The sequence below is a fragment of the Electrophorus electricus genome, chromosome 5 (assembly GCF_041902795.1).
Source record: "Electrophorus electricus isolate QZ-2024a chromosome 5, ASM4190279v1, whole genome shotgun sequence".
Classification (NCBI taxonomy): domain Eukaryota; kingdom Metazoa; phylum Chordata; class Actinopteri; order Gymnotiformes; family Gymnotidae; genus Electrophorus; species Electrophorus electricus.
The window spans coordinates 4,078,192-4,100,016 of NC_137501.1; the positions used below are offsets into that span (position 1 = coordinate 4,078,192).

Below are 21,825 nucleotides of genomic sequence, written 5' to 3' on the forward strand. Positions count from 1 at the left end.
TGTCTGCGCTCAGGCGAAATCATCAACTCCTATTAAAAGCCTGGCCGCGTCTTAAATTACACATTTCATTACTCACACAAATGGAATTAAAAAGAATTCGTAATAAGGAAATGAACGCAGTGCAGCAAAATTAATGTAAGCAGCAGGTTTGCTGAAGCACGAGAATTGCTTAATTATATAGTGCCTTGTCTTTTCCTCCATTGGAGAAATTAATAAATTGATATTTCAGCATCATCTCTTAAAAACTTCGGAGGAACATACTGATGGATTATGTTTCCTATGTGGGTTCCCGTTTAACTGGTAATCCTCCGTCTCCTCTCAGTTTTATTAGGCCTGACAAAAATATTAATACACAGGATTTAATCGTCCGTGTTTTAATAAGCGTTTCTAATCAACGTTATTAATACCACAGCTATCTACTCTGTGTTTGGGACTGGGATGTTTGTTCACGTTTGGTAGTGTGTAGGTCTTCGTGAATGTTGAGTCTTCTGTTCAGTGCACTGAAATGTGCGCGTTTGTAACTACGGCAGTTGAAGTGCTGTATGTGACGCCGTGTTCATGTACGTGCGTTTCTCCAGGCAACGATGTACATTCTTACCTCTTTTGCCATCAGTACAATATCTTTTATTCAGTTTAGATGGCTGGTCTGTTCAGGGATTTAAAAGAACATTTACCAAACGTAAATGTACCTACATCCATGTTTTCCATAGCACGGAGCTCTGTTGTTCAGAAGCAGCTCACCAGTAGCAGAGAATCGTCATACAGCCAGCGTCAGAAAACACTGTCAGTGTAGTGGTTATATGGGCTGCATGTTCTACATTCAGTAGGGGACCATGTGTAGACAGGTGCTTTCTATCAACTGTCTATCTGTCAGCTGTGTTCACGGAGCGGGTGTGTGTTATGGATTTATGGGCCTCTCGCTCATTTCAGGAGAGCCCAGTGTTGCCACTGGCTAAACTCTCACAGATTACGCATTGTGAGGCAGACAGCCTAATTGGCATGTAGTTTGTACTCCAGAGTCCTCAAAGACTCTCAGATTAACAATGTTGGCTTGTATAAATTACACAAAACATAAAGCTTTTCTTTGTGTGTCTGGCTCATGTCTGCCCTCACAGTCTCCCCATCGTCTCAGTATAGAGCTTGAAACTGTGACCTTGTGTGTGTGTGTGTGTGTGTGTGTGTGTGTGTGTGCGCGCGCGCATGTGCTGCCTTGGATGGGGGTGCGTGCGCGTGCATGCGTGTGTGTGTGTGTAGGTGTAGGCAGGCCCCGCTGTGATAATTCCCAAGCTTTCGAAGGTCGCTCCGCATGTGAGCAGCTCTGTCTCGGAGCCACAGAGCACGCTCAGTGGCGGTCCCTGTGAGCGGAGGGCTGGGCTAGCCTCTGGCACGGATTAACTCTGCATAATGTGAAAGAGGGTCTAATGCTGCAGGGGGGGGGTAGAGAAGGGGCAATGGCACTGTTGCCCCCACTGCTCCCAGACAAAAGATCTCCAAAACAAACTCGCTGCCATGAACAGTGACTGTTGGGTCGGTTTCAGTTAATGGTTTAGTCTCGTGGAGAGAGCCATTCACATTTTGGCTTAGATTACGAGCTTTTCACCATCTGGGAACCTTCATGCGTGCTGTTGCATAAAAGAATGATGTAATGATTTATGTCTATCAAACAAAAACTGCACATTTCAGTAGTGAGAAACAAAGGCAGAGCCAACATTTAAAGACCCGTTTGGTTTTAGTAAATAAAAAGTCTGTATTAATGGCACCATGTGTCTGCATAAAATAGCTGCTGCCAGATGCTGGTATTTCTTGTTATTGCACATGAACCAGTACCATGGTTGTGTTTGGACCTGTGCCAAAGCTTCTCGGTTAGTTCATCAACGGTTTGGAGGTCAGGGAAAGAAATCAGACTCATTTGGAGAGACACTGAACCAGTTTTAAGCCAAAACTAAGCTTAATGGTGAAATTGAAAAAAGCCCCATACATCACAAGTACAGGCGGAGGTATGACTTGATTCTGCTCATCGTAGAGGTAGCCCTGTTTTGGGATTCAGTGGCATACGGTTCCTTAAAGAACAGTAATACGTGGTTGAGATTGATCTGGTGGCTTGTCATGGAGATATTATGGCTTTCACAAAGGCGAACGCGTTAAAACATTCTAATGTGAGCGTTTGGTCTGTTCTTCGGTGCACAGTTAAGAAATGCCATGTCGGTGTGGGTGCAGGCCAGTGAGGCGTGTGGGGGCACATGGTGTACGTGTAAAGGTTACCCCTCCTCACCGGGGGCCCCAGTGGGAGCAATTATACACCTCTCGAGTCACTCCAGTAGCTTATTCTCCCTCCCTGTGTGCACACCCACCGCACAACTGCCTTTACCTCTCGGCTTCAGACAGTTCGGTTGCCTACAAGCGCACGCTTTCCTGCTCACTTTCATTCTTATTCCAGGACGGCAGTCGTATGTGATAATCACGCTGGGCTGCGAAGTCCTGCAAACTCCTTGGAACTACTCTGAACTGCTGCGCGTGGCTACGCCGGCACACAAACATGGTGGTGTAGTGTGCCGGCATAAACTCAGCAGTCAATTTTTACGGGCAACGTTGGTTTTTAAAAGGATGGGAGCGTTTTTCGTATCTGCAAGTTTTGACCGGGGGACTTCGGAGTGCTGCTCAGCCCTCGTTTGGCTGATTGCTTTGTTTAGTCATTTTGAGCTGGATGACTATGGTGAGGAAGACCAGACGTGCTAATCAGGCTCATCCGTTCTTCACTACAGCTGCCCTGCCCCAAAACACAAATGGGGTGATGCAGGAAGCCTGTGGACGTGCCACGGTGTGTTGGGAGCCACAGTTCACCGTCAGACGTGCCACGGTGTGTTGGGAGCCACAGTTCACCGTCAGACGTGCCACGGTGTGTTGGGAGCCACAGTTCATCGTCAGACGTGCCACGGTGTGTTGGGAGCCACAGTTCACCGTCAGACGTACCACGGTGTGTTGGGAGCCACAATTCACCGTCAGACGTGCCACGGTGTGTTAGGAGCCACAATTCACCAACAGATGTGCCACGGTGTGTTAGGAGCCACAATTCACCATCAGACGTGCCACGGTGTGTTAGGAGCCACAGTTCTCCGTCAGATCACATCAGGGCAAACAGAGGGCCAGGATATAAAGGAAAAAAAACAAGCTATTTCCAGAAAATTTATAAGGTAGTAAATCAGCTGCTCTCCCCCATTAGATTAAACCCGATCAACACTGGTTGAATACCCAAAATAAGATCTCCCAGTGAAAGCTGGTAAGGCAGATGGTTTCAGAGTTTGAATATGTTTGTGATTGATTGAGTCCATGTGTTGTATCTTTAACACCGGAGGGCTCTCACCTTAAGATTGTGTCAGATGCTTTCGAGTCACATCATTGTAGGACCGTACTGGTCTTCACCACCTCGCAGAACTGCTAATGAAAAGAGAAACTCACTGGTGAGCAGCTTTGGCATCGGAGCAAAAATGTTGCGCAGTGGAATCAGGAGCAGCAGCAGAAATTATTTTTTTCTGCAGAATGGGAAGTGAAGGTGTTTAGTTGGTGGGTCAGGAAACGAATTCACTCAGGTTAACATTTCTCTGCGACTGAATGGAGAGCAGCCAATCCAGGCAGCCTCCACGACAGTGCCGTGTTTCATAACTGTGTGCGACGTGTAAGGTGATGTTCTTTGGTGTTTGAAAGACGCTGCTGTTGTCGATGTGGATATAAATAGGCCTTGAAAGAAAACACAAATGCATCCCTCAAACATGCGTGTACACACACACACACGCGCGCACGGCATCATCCTGGAATGAGCGCTGTCGTAGATCATGAATAAAAAACAAATCCCAACAAACCTGGAAGAGGCTTTCACATGGTACTAATATAAATAGCGCTGTCGGCGAAAGATGTTGACAGTAGCTTGAGAAAATGGGGTTCTATATAAGCCTGTGCATGTCCGTGTGTGTGCATGCATCTCCCACGATGTTATGTAGCAGTCCGTGTCTGAACCTTTTGGGTTTTGACAGTAATTTTACCATTTTTGAAGAAAATGGACTGATGGAAACATTTAACATTTTAGAAATAAAAATGTATTGTTAAAAGGTAATATGCTGTATAAATGGTAGCCAACCGTATGATAGTGCTGCTTGCTGTCATGATATGAAAATGCTTAAAGAATCAATAAGACGTAATATCATTTAGCACTCGCACAACGCAGTGGCCCCCCGCTCTTTGTAGCCCTGTATATGACGGTGCCTACTCCCTGCCCTGTGGAAACCTCTCTCAAAATAGCTCTCATTTCGTTGCCTTTGAAAGATATCTCAGCTAGTTACCTCACACTGAGACTGACATCAGAGGAGCAAATGAAAAGTGCCGGTCCCCTCCCAGCCACAAGAAGCTCCAGGGTGCTCCGTCCTGCATCCCGAGCTGCAGCAGGACAGCTGGCTGAGGTTGGAAGGGCATCTACTGGGCCACGGGGGATCCAGAAAGCGCTTTTTCGTTCCACCCCGTGGGGCACCTGGCGCGCTGCTAATGAGTAACAATGGAGTGCAGGGACCCGTGCGGAGGGCCTGCCCCCATCCTGCACCTCCCGTGCACAGGCCTGCCGTCGTGACCCTGGCCATGACGGAGGCCTGGAACTGGCAGGAAACATGTTTTACTCTATGAAAAGGCCCTGAAGCAAAATTCACTGGGAACATCGATGCTCTATTGAACACGATTTCAACACTGGCTTTAATCTGGACAGCAGCCCTGTAAAAGGACACAGTGCTACTGTATCACAGCCCAAATCCACAGTATCACACCTAACTTTCAGCACAATACATCACAGTCCAGACTACCTTCACAATCCTCACCCACCCAACCACCTACTCACAGTGCCATTTTTTTATACCCCCCCCCCCCGCACAAGTCAGCAGTCTGACTGTGGAATGAAGGGATGCTTGAACATATTAAGCCTAAAATGTGTCCCAGAATGCTTTTGTCGTGGCAACAATTGATATTTATATTGTAACCTGTGTTGAATCTGAATATTACCTCTCAATCTAAGAGGATCTTAGTCATCTGATTCTTCCGCCTGCTGCAGGGACCAACCAATCATGCCTCGGTGTACAGATCTGCTGTAGGGCCTCTAAGGGCTTCAGCTTGCACTCTTCCATCTCTTTTAGTGCGCGGCTGAATGCACGGCCGGCACGGAGACACCACTGATCCGTGTTGCTGGAGCCCACCCTCCACGGCCTCCTAACCCACCGACCCTCTGCCTTATTGCCAGGGGAACAGCAGCACACCTCTGGGCCCTTCTGCCTGGATCGCCCTCGCTGCACACGACAGTTACAGTGATGGTCACAGAGCCTAGAAGGCAGGTTTCAGCGTTAGTTGACACAGGGGGAGCTATTTTGTGCACTTCGGTCACTACCTTTTTTCAGAGTCCAGCGGCCTGTCCACATTTGTCTCTGCTCTCTCAGTGAGGTTTAGATGACGTCTGTCTCTCAGGAGAGAGAGGAAGTGAGACCACGGGCTCAGCAGTGAGAGAGAGACCGTTCAGAATCACACAAGCGGTGGCCTGGAAAAGGCCGAACGTGGCGCCGAGCTGTTATGGGGATGAGAGTAGGTGCTGGCCAGGCTGCCAGCTGGTCAGTACATCAGGAGGTGGAGCGCATGCAGTCTCATTACTGCAGCCTGGGCACACAGGGGAGTCATCCAAGTGGCTCTGGCCCACTGCCAAGCAGATGTGCTCATCATATTTTCTACAGAAACAGGGAGAGAGAGAGAGAGGGGCACCATTGCACATCTGACTGTACAAGAAGTGCCTAGGAGAGCCAGCTGTACCTACCAGTACAGTATTGCCATCTCTCTCTCTCTTTCTCTTTTCCTTTCACACCTTGCAATCTCAATCTCAGCAATACTCGTCTGATACAATATGCAAAAACTCAAATGCTTCAGCTCTTTACAAGTGATCAGACGGCCTGCGGACTGCTTTGAGAGTGACCTCCATATGTTCCTTGTGTTTCCGTGGGTGGTGGTGGTGGTGAGTGGTGTGTGGGGATAACCTGACTTGGCTCTGGTTAAAGGATTTCTTGCATACAAACTTTCCTAGTCTTCCTTGTTGAAAATAAATTGGATTTAACCTTGAATTTGGTTAAATGCATCCCCTGCCTGAGCAGTATGCAGTTTGGCTCAAACTGTTCCTGTGGTCAATAGTGAGTTAACTCTTCGGGGGGTGTGTGTGTGTCCATACCTCTCACTGGGCACTGCAAGACAGCAGCAACTCAGCTTGTGTTGCGATCGTAATGAGAGCCAATGCAGCAGGCCACTCTATTTCACACCTTCGCTCTTCCTCTCTCTCAGGAAACCTCTACAAACCACATCACAGTGTTTCTGTGTTCAGGTCTCCGTTTGTGTTACCATCATTAAAAGCACCATAGCATCAGATGTCTCTTTCTCTCTCTCTCTCTCGCTGCATGGTCCACAGCCAGCCTCTCTCTCAAAAAAAAAATAAAAAATCACCTCAGTCTGTGATGACCATATCCGGTGTCAGTGTATAAAAGTGTCGGCTAGAACATAACTTACCTGTGTCTGCAGTTAACGGGGCAGGAAGCATGGTATTATCACTGGTCATCACATCCTTACTGGGGATGTCCAGGCTTCTGCCTATAGGCCTGTCCATCACTGCCGATGCTCCATGTTCAAAATAAGGCCCATGTCATAGGACAGCGTGTTGTCTCTGCTTAATCGCTCCTGCTAGATTCCTGCCGTATTTGAGCTTTAGCTACCCATGTTGCCATCTGATACAGCAAGCAGCCGGCTTAGGGCCCAGATCCGGGGTGTGCGGTGCCGGAGTGGGCAGGAGAGGAGGAGGCACTCCTTACTGCTCCAGCCGCAGTGTACCGATGGCTTCCCAAGGGACTGTGGGTATATGAGGAGGGTTCAAGAAATGGTGTGGCAAGAGAGAGTCACGGGACACAAATGGGTTTCTTATAACATTCAGGAAGGACCGCCCAAACTATGCCAGATATTAATGTCCTGTGTATTATCGGTGTATCATTTGTGGTTGACTTTTAAGAATTTGCAGCTTTGCCCATTTGACAGCAGTGTAGATGCGGGACACGGAGGTGGGTTGCCATATGTTGTTTTATGTTTTTATGTATACTCTCCCAAAACAAGGAACCCCAAAATTCTGACAAATAATCTTAAATAGGCTGTTATGTTTAGCATTCAGTTGGACATAACTAACCTCTGCAGCCCATACATATAAATCTGACCAATTGCTGGATATTCTCCTTGATGCCTCTAATACATTTACATTTTTACATTTTAAGCATTCGGCAGACACTCTCATCCGGAGCAACTCACAATTTGAAGACACGTTACAGAGGTAGGTAAGTGTAGTGTTAAGAGTCTTGCACAAGGACTCTTATTGGTATGGTATAGAGCACATTTCAGCCATCGTTTCAGCACATATATTGCTGCACTGAGGAAAAGATGAGTCCTCTGTAGAACTGTAGTCAGTTTTTTAACCTTGAGTATGTCTGGAGATAAACAAAACAGGCCATCACGCATTTAATGTCTCCTCATAGGAACTGTGGAACATATCCTGAGAGTAGTAGGGGCCTAAGGTACTGCTCATCACAAAGTCAGAAATAATGAGCTCATTTATTTAGAAAGGCCCAACTTTCACATCTCATCGATAGTCATAAATACAGCCCTTAAGTTACCTTTTGTCATAATCGATAGGCTTAGGATTAGCCACGCACCCCATGCTAAATCTAAACTTCTAAATAACAAATTAAATGACACTGCCAACTTTTTCATAGTAAAAAAAAAATTCCATTAGGGACAGCATTTCAAATGAATGTCACCCAGCCGTAGACGTCTGGAGCCATGTGAAGGGAAGCAGCACTGTGTCAGCATTCTCATTAACACGTATTAATGTGTTTGCCATTTTATGTTCACATATACTAGCAGCAGCCCTCTCGATTCTCTACCTACCAAGTATTCAGGACATTCTAAGCCTCATTAATTAGTTACCTCAATCAAGTATTTGATTTTTTTAAATTAATTGAATGGTTTTTGTTTGTTTGTTTGTTTGTTTGTTTGTTTTAACAGCTTTTTGATTGGATTTAATCTGAGTGGCTGTGAATATTATGTTGCACTTCTGACTCATTCATCCAAGTATCCTTGCCTTGCCTTGTTTTGTGGAGTCCCTCAAGGTTTGCTCATGAGGCCAGCACTATGCATGTTCCTGTTGGATACACAGCTGTATACGTCCCTAGATACTGACCCTCGAAGGTTTGTCAGCTCCTTGCTTGATTATCTGATGCTGTAAATCCTGAATGCATCACAAAACAAAACTGAATTTCTTATTATTGGGGATGGTAATGTGAGAATCCTTTTACGAACTGGAAAGGTTAAAAACTCAAACTGCTTCTGTGAGGATTTTGGATACCTGTGCACTAGTTGTGTGTGTCTTTCAGAATTTATTTTTAGGCCCCTAAATGTCTTTGACCTTCAAATGCCTTTGTGATCTTGCCCCATAGTTCCTTAGTGCATTGATTATTAAGTATGTTCCTGCAAGAGCTCATATCTACCAACAGTGATATGCTAGCCATACCTGCAGTGCAACTAAATGAGTAAAGTAGTCTTTCCTTATTAAGGTCCTACGTTTTTTAACTCCCTTCCTAGTGACCTGAGGGCTCTTGACAGTCTAGGCCTATTTAAGCAGAGTGTTAAAACCCATCTGTTGAGACTACCTTTTAATTAACCTGGAATTAATGTTTTATGTGAATTCTGCACCTTTCTAGCGCTTCTGTTTTGTTCCTTGCTTTGCTATATATATATATATATATATATATATACACACACACACACACACACAGTATTGGAGGTTTTTTGTATAACTGAGTCTATATGTGATTCCATTAATACACACCACATGTAGCATAGTTAAGTGAAGTGCCAAGGCTGTAGAAATTCCTACCAAGTCTCTAATCCCAGACAGCATGTCCTTGACTTGCGGTGGAACTGTCAGAGCATTTCTCATTATTCAGGCAAATGTAATTAGTTCAGCACTGGAAGGTTTTTACTGGCTTATCCAGCCGCGGTAAATTGCAGGCCAAATTTTATTTGCTGCAGGAACATGTGAGTGGCCCTGACTGGATGAGGTATGAGATCCATACCGCTGATTGGCTGTATTCGTCACAGTATGCTAATAAGGCTTCGTTGAGAGCTTATTTTAAAGTTGCTGCATGATGCAAGCTGAAATGGATGGCAATTACTTCCAAATTTAATAGGTGGGGTTTGAATGAAAGCTTATAGTAATGTATAAAATAGGTAAACATTTCATTTGACCTCCCATGTGATGGTACGTGAAGTATAAGACTAATTTATCCATCAGTTTATTTCATAATAGACAAGAGTACATCTACATCCACCGTTAGCCGTTTAAATCCGCCTTTGGTAATCCTGTTAGGGACACGATTTAATCAAGGTCGCCATGCTTTCACGAACGTAGCGCTCTCTCTCTCTCTCTCTGTGTGTGTGTGTGTGTGTGTAGATATACATGCCCGAACATGAGCAAGTGATTGTGTTTGCCGGTGATTACAGAGAGACACTGACTCTGCTTAATCAGGTGGGAGTGAATGACTCGGCAGTGCTCGTGGCTGTCTGCGACACAGATGAGCGCCTCCGTAGGACCACGGTGTGTTCGCACCCACGCAGCTGGTTACAGCTGCACGTCGCTGATGTGCTCCCGGCTAGCTTCTGGGTGTTTCTGCGCTGAGGAGGGTGCAGGGTTGTGTGCTCGCTGCCTTTGTGCCCGTGGAGGTCTGCTATCTCTGTGTGCACACAAACGCAGTTTCAGAAACGTGTAAGCACAGGCAGGTTTGCTTTGGGTTCAGAACAACTCCAAAATAGTAAAGGCGACAACAGACCTATGTAAAGTGTACGCACCATATCGTGGTAATATTCTTTGTAGAGTCTTGAGCAGGTTCTGGAACACTGATTATATATAATATTATTCTGTATTAAACTGACTGGGTAAAGGTGTCTTTCTGCCATGCAGACGCTGATTGGGAACACTGGCAGTCATCCATTGATTTTTGTGCGCAGGCTAAAGGAAATGTTGCTATAGCAGTCGTTGCTATTTTAGGTAATTAATGGCATGGGAGTGTGTGATTACGTTTTGATGACATCCCAGATTTGATTGGAGAGGCAGCTAGAGGTTGGTCACTTCGGAAACGGAAAAACACACGCGTGTACACACACACACACACACTCTCACTCTCTCACACACTCTCTCTCTCTCTCTCTGCAGTGGGGCTGCAGAGGCTAATGAATCATGGATTGTTTGGTGGCTAGCAGGTGCCATGCCTTCTTATTTATGGTTTCCTTTGACCTCACGAACCCTGCTCATCTCCTAGCCTCACACAGCAAATTCACTCCGCCCAGCCGTGCGTATGTCCGTGTTCGTGTGTGTGTGTGTGTGTTGTGTCGTGTCCACTTTCCTATAACAAGCTCGGCCATGAGGAAGACGACGGTAGATAACGGCGCGCTGCAGGTCCTGTGCTTGTGCTGTTGAATGGAGGTTCTTTGACGTCGCGCGATACAGGCTCCGCCCTCAACGGAAAACCGAAGGCTGCATGCGCCGTGCCACATCTTCCCCCGTGTGACACCTGCGCTCATTCCGTTGTCCCCCTCCTCCGAGCGCACGAGCCGAGGCTCGCGCGGTGGCTCGCTCGGCCACGCTGGCGAGGCTGAAGCCGTGCAGGGGTCGACGACGGCCGGGCTGCGCCCGTCCCCGCCCGTCCTGTGCCGGAGAGAGAGAAGAGGAGGAAGGCGGGCTGAGCGGAGAACCCGCGGTGGTTCTCCAGTCCCGTGGGACCTTCCTCTTTCTGTTATCAGTTTGTCAGCTCTTCCCGGTTAGCTGTGCCTTAATCAGTGACCTTCATCTGAATTCTTGCCAAGGTGAGCTGTTACTGCTGCTCCTTAAATGTAGCACTCCAAAGCCTCCTTCCACCCCGCGTTTGCGCTCTCGCGCGCTCTCCCTCTCCTCTCTCTCTCCTCTCAGAGGTAGATCAGAGGTGAGCTTCCACGGTGCTTGGTATGCCTTTATTTCATTCACAGGATTTCTTTACAAAACATTCCACTGCATTTTCACACTGTTTGCACCTTTTAATGGTTTTTCTGCAACAAATCAGTACAATGTCCAAGCATTTTATTTATTTTTTTTTGCGTTGATTCAGGGCAGAAAATATATGGAAATTTCTACACATCCTTTCAGAATGGAAAAGAGATTATGCCTCGCAAATGAACTGAACATGTAGTAGCCAAATGCACTCACTGCTGCTCCAGCAACCCTGCTGGCACCGAGGGCTTCAGATATGAGTCCATCAGTTACTGTAACAACCTGTTTTTTTATTGGCGCTCATATCGTGCATGAGAGACCTGCATGACCAGGGTATGTGGCACAGGAGGAGTGGGTGGTGTGTTCTGATGGGGGTGGAGGAACAGGAGGGGTCTATCATGTGATCTGGATGTTTTGTGTGCAAACGCAAACAGCAGTCACTCCTTCACCCTTCATGTTCGTTAGTTGCTCTGACTCGCCCACACACACCTTACACTGTACCTTCATTTCCTCTGCACGGGGTTCACAGGACCGAGCCGTCTCTAGGGAGTACAGGACGAGTGAGGCGGTTGCTAGGACGGGTTTCCGCAGTCCTGCTTCCACATTTTTCCACAGAGTATGAACGCGCTGGTCGCTAGCAGCTCACCGGAGGGAGCATTATCACCGTGGCAACTGGAGCTCTTCGTGCATGTGTGTATTTGTGTGTAAGTGGGGAGGGGGGTGTGTGTGCACGCGTATCTTCACACATGTTGGGCGGTTTGCTTTTGTACATGTGATTTAATAGGAGCTGGTGTCGCCTGCAGGGTGTCCAGCCGAGCTCACGCCCTGTTACACTAAATGATATCCTGCTGCATAAAGCGCTGCTGTCAGCTTGGGTTCGAATCCTCCCATGGCTGATCGCCTTGTTGCTGCCTGCTTTGTGATTCACTCCTTTTGTACGCTCGCTCACGATTATGTGGTTGTTGGGTATCAACATTGTGACACGTGGCTTACATGACCGTAATCTGTGACGGCGCATCATGATGGTGCACGAGCGCTGGATCACTGCTGAGGAGTCGTGTATTTATTACGGTGACTCATACACTTGGCAGTGTGAGTTAGAATGGGGGATGTGGCTACTAGAAGCTTCCACTTCCACTTTGTTGTCCATGTGGTCTAAACATTGTCAGGCTGTGTGCTGAGTGAAGATAGCGACCAAGACTCGATGTTTGCTCGATCACAAACAGCTTTCAGAAGTTTCTACAAGCTTATTTTCTGCATGTTTTTAAAAATTCTTCTTGGATTTGTAAGTATTTTTAGGGACGTGCACGTTTGCATGCTTGGGATAAGAGCTGTGAGTGGCTGTATTTCTGAAGTCGACCGGGTCGTGCCAGGCTGACTAGGTCGTAGTGGAGGCCTGGTTTTGTGTTCACAACATAGTGTCCATCTCAGCTGCTGTCTGTCCTCTGCAGAGCATAAATGGGATTTAATGTTCGCTTGCATCAAGTATTGCAAAACCAGGCAGACAGAATGACAGTAGATTAGATGAACTGATTCATGTGGCTACCTTGTCTCTAGCACAAAAGGACAGGTTGATGAAGTTCGGTCCATTAGCCAGGGGAGTAACCTCTTCTCCAACACTTTCTATTCCAAAAACTATGACTTTAAGAAGAGGAACCACAGTGTTTGTGGTTGTTCAGATATATACTAGTCTATATATTTACAGTTACAGATAGTGTGCACGCCGTGTATTCTACAAACGTAAATTTAGCATTTTTATGATGGAGGTGTTAAAATGGTGGTATGGTTGGCGACATGGAATTCTTTTCTGCTGTGCCTGCAGGCCTTGCAGCGCTGCCCAGGCTTGGGTGATGAAGCCGTGTGTGTAGACGCCGTGCTGTTACAGCCATGAGCCACCAAGAGGCACCGCTGGGCCAGGAGCTGATCGAGACGGCCGAGGCCGACCTGGACAGGCGTGGCCCCGATAGCCAGCAGCCTCCTTACTACCGCAGACGCCATGATAACTCCGGCCGCTCCCGCAACCACCACAACGGGCACGCCAGCGACAACACGCAGCGCTACCGCAGGCACGAGGGCTCGGAAGGGGCCGGACGTCCACGCGCCTCCCGCCGGACTCCTGAGGAGGGCGACACAGAGCAGCAACCCATACCGCGCCCGGCGGTGACGCGCTACCGGCGGCAGGGTGACACGGAGGCGCGGCTGAGGGCTCAACAGCAGAGGCAGAGGCAGAGGGAGCGGCAGCAGAGGGAGGCGGAGCAGCAGAGGGAGGAGCTGCCTCCACAGCTGCCACCCCGGGAGCCCGAGGAGCCCGAGGAGGACGAAGGCGACGGCAGCGTGCTGGCCCGCTCGGCCAGCACCGAGAGCGGCTTCCACAACCACACGGATCGGGCGGAGGGCGACGCCGCCATGGCTCTGGAGGCAGAGCCCGAGGACGAGGGCACGTACGGACTCCCGCTGAGGCCCGAGGCCGAGGAGTACACAGAGAGCGCGGAGTCGGAACAGCAGCCGGTCGACCACGCCCAGTACCCGCCCCAACCCCCGCCCCTCCCCCGCGACCCCCTGCCCAACACGGAGCGGCCAAGCAGGCGCGACACTGAGGCTCTCAACCCCGGCTACACCAACTACGTCTACGCCCGGCCCTTGTACCGCCGGCCGGGCCACGAGGGCCAGCTGCAGCCCGAGGACGAGCCCTACACCGAACCGTACTCCGACTACGCCATTCAGGAGCACGTGTACGAGGAGATCCCGGACGCCCACGGCGTGCCGGCCGAGGGTCAGACGCCGCAGCAGAGGCCTGCCGGCTTCCGCCTCTTCGAGCGCGACTCGTACCGGCAGCAGGAGGCCGTGGGCTCGCGGCTGCACCACTACGACGAACGCTCGGACGGCGAGTCGGACAGCCCCGAGAAGGAGGCGGAGTTCGCGCCGTACCCACGGGCCGACAGCTGTGAGCAGGAGGAGGACATTGACCGGATCGTGGCTGAGGTGAAGGAGAGCCTGAGCTCCCAGAGCCTGGAGCTGGACAGGGAGGACGGAGACGACGAGTGGCCCGAGGCAGAGCACCGCGACCGGGCCCCGGCCGACGAGAGCGAGCCCCGAGACCCGGCGAGCAAAGTGGGGAAGGTAGAGGAGCTCCCAGCGAATAGCCCTTCCGAGGAGACCGCCTCCGCCAGGAGCAGCCAGCAGAAGAGGGACGCCATCTCTCTGGCCATCAAGGATATCAAGGAGGCCATCGAGGAGGTGAAGACCAGGACGGTGCGTTCTCCCTACACACCTGATGAGCCCAAAGAGCCCATCTGGGTGATGAGGCAGGACCTGAGCCCCACTGTGGAGTCATCCCTGCAGCCGTCACTAGGGGGCGATGTAAGTACACCCGTCAACGACCGTGGTCATAATTCTGATCTTGCTTTTGTTTTGTTTTCATCATTAATTGTTAACGTTTGATAAGGTCCCATTTACTGACTGAACAATGCCGTTATTGACTAGCCTTTTCAGTATTCTACTAATATGACATATAAAATAAATAAATTGTGCTTGAATTGCACCTTCGGTGTTTTTTCTATTTTAAAATGGTACATACCTAAATGCTTAGTCTGTGTTGCAAATATAGCATATTTCTAGGGCCAGAGAATACTCTGTAACTGGACACTGACACTTGTGCTTGCGTATGTGTATTTGTGTGTGTGTGTGTGTGTGTGTGTGTGTGTGTGTGACGTTTGCGTGTGTGTGTTTGCCATTGCAATCTCTACCCTGAATTTGAACTGAAACATTAACAGTGAGGTTAAACTCAAGACTGTCCACCAAAAAGTACATTAAAGAGCTTCTGGGGACTTTATTGATGACAGCAGCATTATAGATGATGCAGTTGCCAGTGACATCAGTAGGCTGTATTAAGTGTACATCTTAGATACGTCCAAATGGCCAAAGGTCAGGGAGCTAAAACGCACTACTGGAGTAAGTGAGGGATTGTTCCGGACTGCTCCTAAGAAGACATGTAATGTTTGGTGATATCTGATTCACATTCACCTTGCAGACATCGATCGCAAAGGGTCACCAAATAAGTACCAAATATGACAGTTTTGTTTCTGTGTTAAAATTACTGTTAACAAGAACATTTGCTTGTGTACCTTTGAATGGAAGGATATGAATTTGTATCTATAAAAAGGGCTAAAAAAAACCCTCAAATTAAAACCGACATTCTGCACATTAACTTCATAGTCATGGTTTCATGGTTTCCGATGTGCGTACAAAACCGAAACTACAAAAAAAAAGTCTCGCTGTCCTGTTACTTATAGACTGCACCACATTTCTTCCTCATTTGCTGAAAAAGGAGGACAGCTTGCAGTGTGTCCAGTCTTGTTTCGGCCCCTAGGCCCGCGTTGTCTTGTCAGCCTCCCGTCCTCAGAGTGCGACTGATGCTGCCCTGGCCAATCGCCTGCCTGCGGAAGGCCATTCGTGCGCACGGCGCTGTGGATGGGCTTCACACCGCGGGGGTGCGCAGGGCTCATCTGTATTCTGCGATGGCGAGCATGACCGGCACATGCAAATACAGGACCTCTTTCACCTCGGCCGTGACGGGGCTTGTCTGACGAGAGGGAGAGAGAGAGGGAGAGACAGAGAGAGAGAGAGGTGGGGGGGAGTCAAGCGTTCTAATTGCCAAGTTCTCTTCCAGTACTATAGTTCTTGTACCTCAGTTCTTCTCCCTCTCTGTCTGTCTCTCGGTCTCCTGAAGTGTCTCTTTTCTCACACACAAGCTCATATAAGCAGTACGCTTTTTATTAATTTAATGAATAGCTGTCATTCAGCTGCGCTCGAGGCCGGTCCTACTCGAACAGTATCGGATATCGTTCTGGGTAGTCAGGACAGTTGATATGTTTTTTTTCTCTGACCAACTCCTCCCACACCCTCCACAGAATCTTACAGGCTTCAGCTATATTACGCATTTAGTGCAGCTGCCATTACCTTATTCCAGGGACCCAGACACGCTGTCTCGGTGAGCTCCTCTACACGACACGGCCATTGTTGACCACCTCTGTTCCTTTGGCCATGCTAATTCCTGGTGTTTGCCTGAGCCTTATTGGCCAGCGTCAGGCTCTGCTGGCTCAGGGGAGACCCTTTTTTAGTGCACTTTTCAGGAGACCCCAGAGACGTATTTCACGTCGCCAATCACACACGGGCTCTCGCGCTTGAGAGGCTGCTTGCCATAGTTTCACCATTCCAAAAAGTCTTGAGGGATTCCCGAGGCCCTCCTGCATGTCTGCGAGTCCCCTCAATGTTCCTCTGAATTTCGATCACTGCTGGTCGCTGCCATGCTCTCTCAAATGCCGTATCATTTATTTAGCACTGGTGAGGGACAAAGATTGAGGTTGCGCGTAAATATTTTAGAGACTCACAACACTGGAGAATGGAAAAAATAGCTTTCTTCCACAGGTTCCCATCTCTGTTAAACCTGGGTTAAAGTTATGCTTGTTTATGCTATGTTTTGTGTTTTATAGAGCAGGCATGATACAGGTGACCCTTGCTTGCTTGTAAAAAATACTCCAACATAGCACAAGTTGGCCTGCAGGAACTTTTAACGACCGTCCCTTCCTACCGCTGGTCTTTGGTCCAACAAACACTGAACCATATCTCCTGTTAGTAAAGCAGCACTGGGTAGCTTGCCGTGATGTAGGTGGGAAATATAACCCTTTCCAGTAGAGCTGAACAGGGTGAGAGAGAGAGCCTGAGAGCTGTGCAGGGCTGGGCTGTAATGGGAAACGCATGCTCTTTCATCTCACACTGTGTTGAGTCCTGATCTGTGTCAGGGTCACAGGAGAGCAACAGTCACCTGGATTAGTCGCAACGAGCTCTTGCTGACTTCTTTTAAGTCTGACTTTTTTGCTCCGGTTTTCACCCGCTTGGGCTGTTCCTCCGATATGGAAAACTTCTGGATGGGCCAGGATGACCAAAGCCATGAAGATGAGGTTAGAAGCAAAGTTCGTTATGATTAGAGGAGCCTGCTTCTAAATGATGTTAACAGTGTTCGTCCTTTCTTCAATAATGGTTCTGAATATTAGTTTCAAGACAAATTGATGACATATGTTGCAACAAGAATTGCCCAAAAAGCAATAGAAACGTTCTTCTTTGTACTTAACTATAACTATACAACCATGTGATGTATTTTGTTTAGCATTTAAATGGCACCGTAATATCACAACCAGGGCTCTCCAGATGGAGATGATCTGTGGTAATGTTATCTCTGATTGTTCAACCATTCTCTTGTCAATGGGTGCAAGCCAGTTGTTTTTTTAGCCACTGTGTGGAATTTCCCATACCAACGTGAGTCAGAAAGTACCGGCCGTGAGACCCGAGTCTGGCGGCTGGTGCTGTTACTCATCTCTGCCGACCCCGCGCTGTTTCTTGTTACTATTTTCTATTCCGTCTTCGATATTGAATGCCAAACAGGTGGTACTTTGACGGTACATTTGCCCTTCTAATAATGTAATGGGGATCTATAGATCTGGCTACATTTACCTGGCGCTTTTATCCAAAGAGATTTACAATCATAACTGAATACGCTTTGAGCAATTTGAGGGTTAAGAGCCTCGCTCAGGGGCCCAACAGTGGAACCTTGACAGCAGTGGGGCTTGAACTGGCAACCTTCTGATTACTATTACGATTACCTTAATCACTGAACTACCATTTCCCCGTATTCTGAATGTCTCGTCTTTTTTCCTCCAGTGCCCAGGTTCAGACACCACCTCTCCACAGGGGGCGGAGTCTTCCAGCAGTCACCCTTTGCTGGACGACAACCTCGAGCCATCACCCGCCAACAAAGAGGTATGAAGCCCCCACAAACGTCTGGGACGTGACCCCCGCCGAGGGGTGGAGTGGGTGTCTAGATGTGTGGTTGAGGAGGTGCTGATGACATTCCATCAGTTGTTATCTTTATATCACATTTTCTGTATGATGGTGTTTAGTTATGACTGTTTTACTGTTCTTAACAATGGCAGTCAAGGAGAAGCATAGCCTCATTCCCGACATATGTGGAAGGTGAGTTTTGACCAATCATGTACTTTGATAAACCATTTCTAAACTCTCTCAACGAATCATTTTCCACCATGTTTGGTACTACACCTGCGTCACATTTTCAGTCAATGTGGGCGGTTCTGATACCCATTTGCCTAAGTTCTGGACCCTGCTTGTCTTCTCTCACAGTCCCAGGTCCTTGTGACCCAGAGGACCTCATCGACGGCATCATCTTCGCCGCAAACTACCTGGGTTCCACGCAGCTGCTGTCGGACAAGACGCCCTCCAAGAACGTGCGCATGATGCAGGCCCAGGAGGCCGTGAGCAGAATCAAGGTGAGCGCCCAGAGCCCCTGGTACCCCCCTGCAGGGCCATGGGGGAGGGGGGGTGGCTCTCCCCTGTCTGGAGTGTGAACCTCAGCCCTTTACTCCTCTTTCTCTGCAAAACACCACAGCAGTGCTCAGGATAAGCAGACAGGTTCGCGGGAACCCCCGCGCGAGGTATTGAGGGTGGAGAGAGAGAGAGAGAGAGAGAGAGAGAGAGAGAGAGAGAGGCGATCAAGGATAGCCGCATGTGTATATCGGTCCCGTTCGTTGTAAATGTGCACGAGGATGTGGATAGCATTTCAAAACGCGGCGAGTAAACAGCATCGGAGGTGTGCGACGAACGTGTTGTCCAGACAGAAACGGCGAATGCTAATGAAAAACCTTAAGTCAGCATATCTTGGGAATATGCTGCACTATTTACATTCTGCTTTTTAGAAAGAACATTAATTTCAAAGTGCTCTTGTCCTCTGGCCTAATTCAAGAAACATATTTGAGATGTGGAACCTTGGTAAATAAAGGGCCATGCTTAATGACTTCATTAATAATACTTATTCATAACACTTATTCTTACTTGTAAATCTTATATAGACATTTATTAATAGATGCTGTGATAACACTGCCTGTTTTTGTCTTTATACGCATTCATGAATATATATGACAGACAAACAAGTTATGTTTTTAAACATAAACAAGTTGTTATAAAAATGAAATGTGTACAGACTCCTTACATTAGGTCCTCATTTTAGTATAATGTTACTATTTCTTTTTCTTGGCAGTCTTTGTATAACTCGTATTCTAACTTGTTAACTTGTATGGCCGCCACACCTCGGCAGGCCGGTGGTGAGTTTCCACCGCGCGTCTACGTCTGCACGCATTTGCTGCCTCAACCCACTTCCTCCTCCTGCAGCACGCGACAGCCAATCCCTCCAGGCAGCTGCATTTCTGCGGTTTTTGTTTGTTTCTTTGTTTGTTTGATTTTAATCACCTTCAAAAAACGCGTAGAGGCCGGCACCGCTTGGTGTCGCCTCGCCGTGTGCTGCTGCTGTAGTGGATTGCGGTAATGAAGCGCATTTAGTTATGAAGGGCTGTCAGGATGACTGATCAGCTGCCAGCCTCTACCGTTTCTGTCGGCTCAGGGGCACCCGGGAGTGTTGCAACAAAAGAAGCCGTTGTCAGTACCTGCTGCGCCTTGTTGGCCGATTCTGGCGCCACAGCGACAGAAGTGTTCAAATAACAGTTTAAAAAAATAATAAAAATCCACACCCGCAAACAAACAAAACATCACTGAAGTCCACAGCACAGACATTTTCCATAGCGACCGTTCCTAGGCCTGAACAGACACAGACACATGTCATCAGCCCTAATTAAGCCTTTGACCTGATGGTGGACTTGACAATCAGAATATCTAGTTACATTAATAAAACCCTAACTGGCAAACTGAAAAAATAGGCCAACTATACGTAGGGTAATGAGTTTTGAGAATGTAGCTAACAAGTCATACGGGTGATAAATAACAGACAGCTTTCGGCTCCGTGAGCGCCACCCAGAGGCTGGGAGATGGACCTTCTCTGCGTACTACCACTGAAGTACTGATCTCTTTCCCACCCAAGGAGACCCCAGGAAAGTTCTAGTTATAAGTGGGTCGGGTATTCATCGTTCATATGTTGTTCATGTGTTTAACACTTCAAGCATCGTTTCTGGCCATGTCATTAGCATCGAAAATCCCGTTTATGGATTCAGGGTTTTTTTGTTTGTTTGTTTTTTTGCGTTTGATTAAAAGTGAAAGTCGCGTTGTGTCTCGCTACGTTTGATCACACAGCAGTGGGGTTCTCGGCATGGCGAATACTCTGCTGCAGTGGTGCTGTCAGTCTGTGTCTCCTGCCTTGTCAGAAACCCTCCTCCTACCCTCTGGCATCGCCCGAACACCCAGCCATCAATAATTCACACGCGCCGAGCCATCCTGCCGCGGCTCGTGCGCAGCACAATGGTCTGGTGTCATCTTCAAGAAAGCACGAGCTCTAGAACCCTGGGAGAGCATCCTCGACGCAGCCGGTCACACGGAGGCTGCCGTGACGCAAATCTCACCCCCGACGCTCCGTCTGATCTATTCTTGCGCCTCTGGCGAGTACAAATTAGCGCTCGTTCTAATTCTCGACACTGCGTGCGGCCTCGGTCTTATTTTGCACCACGCTTGGTAATATAACGCCTGCTGCACGCTTAAAACAAAGGCAAGTAGGCCCCCTGGTGGGGGGAAAGGAAAATAAACTGCTTGTGCCACGGATCGACTCAGAGAGCGCATATGATGGATGTCTCTAGTCAGGCCAGTGCTGAATTTAAACTTGACTGAGCGACCTAAATAAACTGTTATCAGTGTCAGAACGATGTCCACCTGCATATCTGTTGAGGACTGTGAGCCATAAGTCAGGTGTCGATGCTTGTCTGTGCCAGGAGGCCTAACGTAGCTCCAGCTCTAGCACCCACTGGGGTGGGTGGGTGGGTGGGGTGGGGGTGCGGGTGGGGGTGAGTCCATCAGGCCCCGCACTGCTCTAACCATGTCTCCTGTCTCTGTTTGTTCCATGCTAAGCAGACGGCCCAGAAATTAGCCAAAAACAGGAAGAAGGTGCAGTACATCCTCATTGGTTTGGTGTTTTGCTTTTTTTTTAAAAACCTCTTCCTCTTTTCTTTCTTGTCTTCTGTTGACACTCGTGTGTTCGTAGCTCCTGCCTTTCTTTCTCTCACCTGCTGTTTTTCTGAATCCAGCAACAAGTCATTAAACTTCGCACCAGGTGTTTGTCTGCCAAGTCTGCTCATCATCCCGTCTCCCTTTCATATCGGATGTAAATCCGGTCTTTCCATAAACACCAATGGAAAAATACTAGATTTGTTTAAGACAGAGGACGCTGGATGCAGAAAATACAGATTCCTACTGCATTATTTTCTTTCTAGAGTCTTTCAGTGGTGATGTGCTGTGTTTGTGAGTGTTTTGTTGAGGTTGTGTCTCTGGTACTCCTGCCTGCTTTACGAATTGGCTTTCTGCTCATCTGATCATCAACCAGTGGATGGCTTTGTCAAACCTCTCAGTTCCTCTGTCTCTCTCTCACTCGGACCATTTAAACCACCACAAGACAAAATTCACCACCACATTCACTCAAGCCAGCTTGCGCCGCAAGACGGCCGTGAAACGACTGCCAAAAGCATCAAAGACACCACTGAAGGAGATCTTTCTACACACCCTATCTGATCCAACTGAGCCCGGGGCTGAAAGGAAGCCAGCGTCTTCCCAAAGCCGACCACGGCTCCCCTTAACGAAACCGACTTGGAGCGCTCCATCGGCACGCCGCTGGGCCGCACTAACCCCCTCTCCCCGCTAAC

General features: G+C 48.3%; 1 protein-coding gene across 7 annotated transcripts in view; it reads left to right on the forward strand.

The window, feature by feature from the left end:
- apba1a (amyloid beta (A4) precursor protein-binding, family A, member 1a) overlaps nt 1-21,825 on the forward strand; it is a 35,240-nt gene that overhangs the window by 4,929 nt on the left and 8,486 nt on the right. For 2 of the 7 annotated variants that reach the window (XM_035529530.2, XM_035529532.2), the window contains exons 2-6: nt 12,945-14,482; nt 17,840-17,938; nt 18,112-18,151; nt 18,317-18,462; nt 21,041-21,073. In XM_035529530.2, coding sequence (XP_035385423.2) covers nt 13,010-14,482; nt 17,840-17,938; nt 18,112-18,151; nt 18,317-18,462; nt 21,041-21,073 — 1,791 coding nt within the window. In that variant the 5' untranslated portion in view covers nt 12,945-13,009. Of the gene's footprint in view, nt 1-7,354; nt 7,376-10,395; nt 10,963-12,267; nt 12,408-12,944; nt 14,483-17,839; nt 17,939-18,111; nt 18,152-18,316; nt 18,463-21,040; nt 21,074-21,825 lie in introns of those variants that run through there. The other 5 variants (XM_081715081.1, XM_081715082.1, XM_081715080.1 and 2 more) reach the window with 4 other exon arrangements.